General features: G+C 40.9%; 1 protein-coding gene across 10 annotated transcripts; it reads left to right on the top strand.

Annotated features, from left to right (window-relative positions):
* The first annotated feature begins 307 nt into the window (after positions 1-307).
* Positions 308-6,019, top strand: LOC127294516 (uncharacterized). Of its 10 annotated transcripts, none has more exons than XM_071818950.1 (8): positions 309-1,112; positions 1,254-1,498; positions 2,155-2,284; positions 2,398-2,424; positions 2,497-2,685; positions 3,065-3,195; positions 3,882-4,124; positions 5,586-6,019. In XM_071818950.1, exons 1-4 carry the CDS (start codon positions 655-657, stop codon positions 2,420-2,422), a joined length of 858 nt encoding a protein of 285 aa, XP_071675051.1. In that variant the 5' UTR covers positions 309-654; the 3' UTR covers positions 2,423-2,424; positions 2,497-2,685; positions 3,065-3,195; positions 3,882-4,124; positions 5,586-6,019. The 10 variants fall into 10 exon arrangements, 9 of the variants coding, with proteins under 9 accessions (XP_051180307.1, XP_071675055.1, XP_071675051.1 ...); XM_071818949.1 differs by having other exon boundaries at positions 3,882-4,160; XM_071818948.1 differs by having other exon boundaries at positions 3,882-6,019.
* Positions 6,020-7,351: the final 1,332 nt, after the last annotated feature.

Genomic DNA, 7,351 nt, shown 5'->3' with positions numbered 1-7,351 from the left:
CATAACGATCGTTGAGCACTAGCTACCTAGTAAGTACTATATTAAACCTTAACAACTTCGATTTTTCTTACAATTTTGAAGCCTCTCTAGATACGAACATGGTGTTGGAACTTGTTGTTTTCGTTGGTTTGGTTCCCGTCGGTAGTTTTCTGTGTATCGACTCGGCGCTCTTTAGCAATTTTAGAAAGCTTTTTTACATGTACAATTTTGTTTGTCTGGTAGAAAGCAGAACCAAACGGGGAGTTATTGCCGTGTGGGTGTAGCCGTGAAGAACCAACAGTCTAAGCGGTGGTAGATATAACTCAACTGCAGCCGCATGTGCGCTCATAGTTTCACTCCAGAATCTTCCCATCCTCTCTCGATTTCTCCACTGAGAGCTGCGAGACGAGGCCGACGAAGATGCAGCCAGGCGGAGGAGTGGAGGACGTGCAGAGGGCGGCCCGTGGAACGGCGTCGCGGCGGTTGCGAGTCGTCAGAGGGAGCCAACGGGCTTCTCTGCCGGCGAGCAACAGCGTTGGAGAACCTTGGAGCTCGCCAAAATCGTGGTGATGGCGGCGGCTTCAGAGAGGAATCGGGAAGGAGACCTTCCTGGTGTCGGCCGGAAAGTAGGTCTCTCTTCCACACCTCCGCCGACGACGGCGACCAGCACCGCCGATGGGATGGATACCCCGCATAGGTGTAGGCGGCGCTCTATGTGTGGACGTCCGAGCCAGAGCTGTGCAGGAGCGGCATAGGATACTGCTCCGGAGCGCCCACATCTCCTCCCCAACTGGCCCGCTCGCCGCTCCTTGCTTCTTCCCGAGCGTCACGAAGGCCTCGATGGGCTTCGTCCAGCGCGCGCTTGTGATTCGGCGATGCAACCGCCTGTTCCTTCCGCGCGCCCCGCTGTGGACCTCCTTGGGCGCCGCACCGGCAGGGAGTTTCACCAGCGCGCCGCCCCTGACCTCGCGAGCACGCCACTCACGTTCGCGGCCTCACCAACGCGCTGCCCCCGATGTCCACCAGCTCCGCTCTGAATTCCTGAGCGCGTTGTTCCAGACTACCGAGCAAGCCGCTCCGCATCTCCAACGAGGAAGGCTGCCGGAGGGTTCTTCCACGAACGCTGGCCCCAGGTATTCCCTTCCATAGCGAGCTGCCATGCCCGGGTTTCATTGCTCCTGTCTCTCCCCTGCCCAACTCCCTGTGACAGCCGGCCGTGGCGTGGGTTGCTGCATCGTCTCACTTGGACGGCGGCCCCCGCCCACAATGGTTAGTCTGCAGTGTGTGCTCTGGGCAACCAGTGGAACCACCGCCTGCTCTAGATATGGGAGGCGTTGTTTCCTAGAAGCCGCCTTCGACCACCAGAAGACGAGCACAAACAGCCCGCGAGTTCGTCGGCACCATAGCGGTGGATACCGTCAGAGCGGCGGCTCGTGGAAAAGGAGTAATGCTGCGGTGCTCTGCCTACTTCCCGTCTTGCTGAAGCTTGACGACGATGTCATCGATTGGATTGGAACGAGTAAAGTTCCCTACCCCGTCCCCCTCCCAGCAATGAGCCTGTTCCTCACTTTTCTTCATTTCGTAGTAGAGGTGAGATTACTCAATTCTCCCATAGTTTACCTTGATGATTTGAACTGAAACTCGAACGCACATGTATGTATTAGATTAAGAATTGGAGCTGTGTGATAGATTTTTCGTCCCACCAATTCTTGGAAATTGAAACATTGTGTTCTTTTCTTTTCGTGCTAACAATAGCATCAATTGGATCTCCTCTGATGTTTAACATATGAACTTGCTATACTGATTATATCCTTGGGTGCAAAAACTTCTTCTGGTACATCATTCTCTTTTCAGTTTTACGTGGACTCTTTTTAGTAGAGAATAAAAGCTGGTTCTCCAATTGTGCTTGGTAGAGTGTTATGCTAATAGAATCAACAACCTATTCGCTGTGTTTAGTATTCCCACCTTCTGAAATATTAGCTGTCGGACTGCTCCTAACAGAACTGGAATTTTCCATTTCAGGTTATAGAACTTTATACGGGAAAACAATTTGATCTAACTGATTCATATTATTGGTCAACATGTGTAGCAATATATCAAACTGTAGCAATATATCAAACTTGTGGCAAATACAACTTTTATTTATAGTGTGATTTTTTCTTTGTGAAAATTTAGAAATGATCGTATTGGAGCTCATACTTGGACATGGATGCAAGTGGTGGAAGACATTGCTGGAGATTTGGCACTCCCGTTCAATACCAAGGCAATCAAATGGAATATATCTGGTGTGCCTCAAAATAAAAATGTACGTTTTAGTGAACTTACCGAATTATATCATCCAACCTTTTTAGTAACTACTCGAATGATCATTTTACTAATTATGTGCGGTCATTTACTTGCGATTTTTTTTCCATCAAGATCTTCGGAGGAAGAGTCCATTTAATGGTGAGTTTTGTCGATCTCTAAATGACTAGAATTGGTTCTTTATCAACTTATGATTTTTTTTGGTGATAACAGATGTGGGTAGTTGTCTGCGGACTGCGGTATGCGTACGGGTGAACTCCTTGCATTCCGGCGGTTGGATCCAAGGCCCCTGGTAGATTTTCATTCGGCTCACCATCATCAGCGAGACAAGCCTGTGTGCCTGTGTGTGCTCTGTGGTGTTCAGAATTGAGGAAGACTTCTGTGGTTATGCTGAAATTTAGGGTGAGTACAACAAGACTGATTGTTTTCTGTATCATTTAATTTTCCCAGCAGACTAACAATCGACATGATCAATTGACTACTGATTGCTGGATATGTTAGTTCTTCCTGCCGTCCCGAGTGAATTTTGTCAATGATATGTTATATGAGCAGGAGATGAGCTGACGACTGCCTATTCCTTCTCAGAATATGCTATCCTACTTTAGGAACAGTAGGATCAACAAAAATAATGCTAGCAATACATGCACACACCAAAGGGACATAATTATGCTGTTGTGTCGTTTCCACTTTATCTGCTTAGATAGTGATCTCTGTTTTCTAGAATGTTTTCTTTATGAAAGCAAAAAACAAACATTGCAAGTGATTCTTTGGTTCTTTGTAGATACACCATACAGCACTGCAGTCTGCAGTTGCAGTTCCCCCTTGGTACTTCATCGATTGGAGCCTTACGGCTAGCAAGAGATTAGTCATTGCTTGAAGTTTTGAAGTGGTGTGCATACAGTACAGAAAAATGTATGTATATATGGTTCTTTAATATAAGCAGTATGTTTATTTCGGAATTTTTTATTTTACATTTATCATCCTTTTAGTTGATCAAATAAATGCCAACATGTTTTTTTTCTTTGTTTGATATTTCACGATTAACTGCTTCCTCCCACTGTTTGATGATTGATATAGATTCTCCCACTCCATTTATGTGTTTCTTGCACCTTTTCTAGCTATAGTATGCATGATTGCCGCAATTTCAGCTTCATATGAACTAAATTGTGCATGGAGTAAGGGTCATTACTCACCTAAGCATTTTCATTGGGATAATTAACTTTCAGTTAAAGCAATAAAGCATTTTGTTACATCAGATACAATGAGATGTCAGTATTTTTATTATTTGCATAATTCGTGGATACAAAATTACTCTGATATATCCTTTCTGGTATGGTTGTATTTCAAGGTTTAATAGCGGTCGTCCATTGTCATCGGCCCTGAAATTTGAGAGTGTAAAATTAAGGATTACCCATTAGTGCATAACATTGTTCTTTGATTAACTTATCGAACCAACCATGTCGGTTTGCAGACCGTGGTAGCTGTAGACACACCTGTATTTCCTCACTTCAATTATTAGACTGAGTTTTCCAACATTTACATGGTTTGGACTTTTCAGTTAATTTATCGAGTAATGCTTCTTCAGTAATTGTTTATAGGTTCGCGAGTAATCTATCAACCTGTTATCTCAATAAGGAAGAGACAAGTTTTTAAATTCAACAGTAACCGGAATTGAAGAAATTGAAAGGGCTTGGAGCTGATGGATTGGTTTGTTCATGAAGAAGTATTTGAAAGACCTCCGATGAAGCTCGAAAACTGAGTCGTCTCTACTGTTTTAGCATCACAACCAATTCCAATAAAAAAATGAATGAAGCGAGGAATGCGCCAACATACGCTTTCAGGTGATGCCTAAATGTATTCTGAAAAATAAAATTCAGGTTTGTGATATAAGATTCCTGTCACACATCACTTTACTTTGGCAGTACTGTTTAGAGCTGACAAACTAATCTTAGAACATGCAAGTCCACTGTGCTTCTGCCATACATTTGTAAGCCAATACTTATATATCACATGCAAAAAGGAGGTGGCCCGGGCAAACAGAAAATGTGATTTCTTTCCCTGCTTCTCTTCTGTTCATATGTACAGTGATGAACTGATGATCATGGAGATAGATTGTTCTTTATTAAGCGGATATTTCCTTGATATGTTATATTTTTTCACTACATACTGTCCAACATGAATGTTCAAGTATGCTTATATAAGATCAAATTGTATATTTATTGCAATTTCTTTAGATTATTTATGTTCATTTTACTGCTGATTGTAGCACTACAGTTTAGAGATGCATCAATTCGTTTTTTAGTTTAAAAAATGGGGACTATCTTATAAATCCACTAAGCAAAGTGGAGCTTACAGTTATAGGACTGTCATTAGTTCTGTATGAACAAGAATATACATATATATGGTCTTTTTATGCTTTCCATTGCGAGATAAATATGGAGAAAGATATATGTTAGAACTCATTGTAGTCTTGCTCCTTTTTTATGATATTCATGCTCCATCTCAGTAAAGACATTTTCTTTCTCAGTAAACACAATTTCCTGTGGGTTGAAACATGTTTCGAGAAATCTAAATCATCATGCCAAGTCCCTATCTAAATGCATTGGTAGGATGGTCTATTCTCTATAATTTGGGGAGTACTATAAATATATTGCAGAAACTCATTTGTTGCTTCCATTTTGGCTACCACCTATGATAGGCATGTCATTTTGTTAAGCAGCAACTAATTTATTTTTCAGTGCCTCTTTGGTTCAAATTGCGGAACCCACATTGCACTGCCTCACTGTTTCAAAATGGTGCACTTATATAGTTACAGTATCCTGTGAAATTAAGTACTTGGCCATTGATGTATGTTCGCCTTAACCATCGGCCATTGTGGTCTGGACCACATGAACCAGCATCTTATCACACGATATTCTTTACCATGTAATCCAGTGAAGATGTCGTTATCCACTTAAGTATCACAACTTATATTATGTTCCTTATCATATTTCTAATGAATTTTCAGAGACACTGATCTTGAAACTGCTGCAATTCAACAGCCTATGAACAATCGAACATACATATGTAACCATACCTTCATGCCTTGGATCTTTCCACTATACAGAACAATAGCCCAGTCATTGTTGATCATCCGTTTACTATTAGACCTCCACATCAGCCTTAATTTAACATGATTTAAAACATCCTTTATTCGGTTTTGAGCATAACAATTCAGTGAAAATAATAATTCAGCTTTGAACATATTTTCCTCTGCAACGTTATGGTGCATATGGTCATTGCGTAATAAAATGTGATTTCAGGGAGTACAATGGCTAGGTGTTCAGGAAATCCTGAGAAGGATTGGAGTACAATCAGATCTTGGAAGATCCTTTGCATGGACAAACACTCAGCTCTTCTAGACAAGAACTTGCTACTTCTGCGGGGACCTCCTGAAGATTGCCTGGACCTGAATCTTCTGCTGTTGGGATCTGTCATTTGAAATCCATCCATCCACCAGTGAATCATGTTGATCGTTGGCGTCAGGAGATTGCCTATGAGAAATTCATTCAGCGAGCACATAAGCTTCAGTTCTAAAAAACTGTAAAATCAAGTTTCCTCTGTAGATTTTCTTATTTCTTCCTTCGTGTACTTGACGGATGAGCTCTGCTAAAAAAAACTGGCACACTTGGGGTTACATTTTAAATGAAACCAGGAGACACGGCCCCTTTAATTCTAAAATAAACATCATTTATTCTTTAACTCCAGGCTGGGTGCGGTGTGCCGCCGCGCCGTCCGTGCATCCTTTAGTATAAACTCTATATGTGTGCTTAATAGGAGCTAATAGTCGTAGCTTATAATTTTTTTTACAAACTATTGATTCCATTGGCTCTGTTTAAGGAGATATACTCCAGACACGATTCGCATCAGGTTTAGACGAAGGTAAAATACCATGTTTTAAAACTAACAGTACCGAAACTCAGTTTGGACTTCTCATTTTAGTAGGTTGTTATAGTTTCTTCACCCTTGTGTTACTTCTTGAAATCAAGTGTTTAGAACTAAGTATGCAGTACGCATAAAAAGAGCTTTAAAATGCTTGAACCTGACACTACCAAGTAATATTGGCCCACCTTAATTATCCGTTATCCTGAGCAGAAGTATGAGTGATTGGCAAATAATCTGATACATACCTGTAAGTGGTTAAATACATTGTTTGTACATAACCATCAGCCATGCGGTTTTGTGCATATTATTCTCATACGGTGTACCAATTATCATGACCATCAATTTTTGTTGTCATTTGGTTTATATAAAGATTATAGTGGAACAACTGCATGCTTGGTTGATATGAAATTCTAAATCAGAACTCATAACTAAGCTTGAACTATTTTTGAGTTCGTTCATTGGTACGAAACAATGTATTAGCTAACAAATTTATATGTGGTGGACATGTAGTCTATTTCAACTTAACATACTACTCACCTGAAATTTTTTCAGCATAGCGTAATTTTGTTTTAAATTAGTTCTCTATAAATGGTGATCCCTTTTACCGAGTTGGCACACATGTTTCTGGTTGTTCATTGGCACAGAACTAAGTATTATCTAAAAAATTCATAGGTTGTGGATATGTAGTCTTTTAACTTAGCATGTTACTCCCTTTCAATTTCTTCGCCATTTCTCTTTTTTTTTTTTTCCTTTTTTGGTTCTCTATAAAAGGGGATATCTTGCACACATGGTAGCAGATTTTTCTGAACCGTGGTTATGAACCAATGCAAATATCTATCTTTTCTCTCTGTCACACTAAGATATTACTACTGAAACTTCCAAGTATGGTATCCAGACCGTTTTGGTTAATCAGGTTCGTTATACAAATTCTTGACTAACTTCTTCATATTGTCAATTAATCTCTGATCTTGCAATGATTATAATTAGCACACAATACTAGCAGTCTAGACAGTAATGTACCTCCGCCAGCAATTTTAATCCATAAGCAATTGTACCAAAATCTTAGTGACATATTCATGCCATCTCACGCATTTTCAGTTAGCCGCGGCGCGGCGTGCCGCCGTGCCAGCCATTGCTAGTAGTA

This window comes from Lolium perenne, chromosome 4 (genome assembly GCF_019359855.2).
Source record: "Lolium perenne isolate Kyuss_39 chromosome 4, Kyuss_2.0, whole genome shotgun sequence".
Lineage (NCBI taxonomy): Eukaryota > Viridiplantae > Streptophyta > Magnoliopsida > Poales > Poaceae > Lolium > Lolium perenne.
The sequence above is the reverse complement of the archived record's forward strand: the minus strand, read 5'-3'. Positions and strand labels throughout refer to the sequence as shown.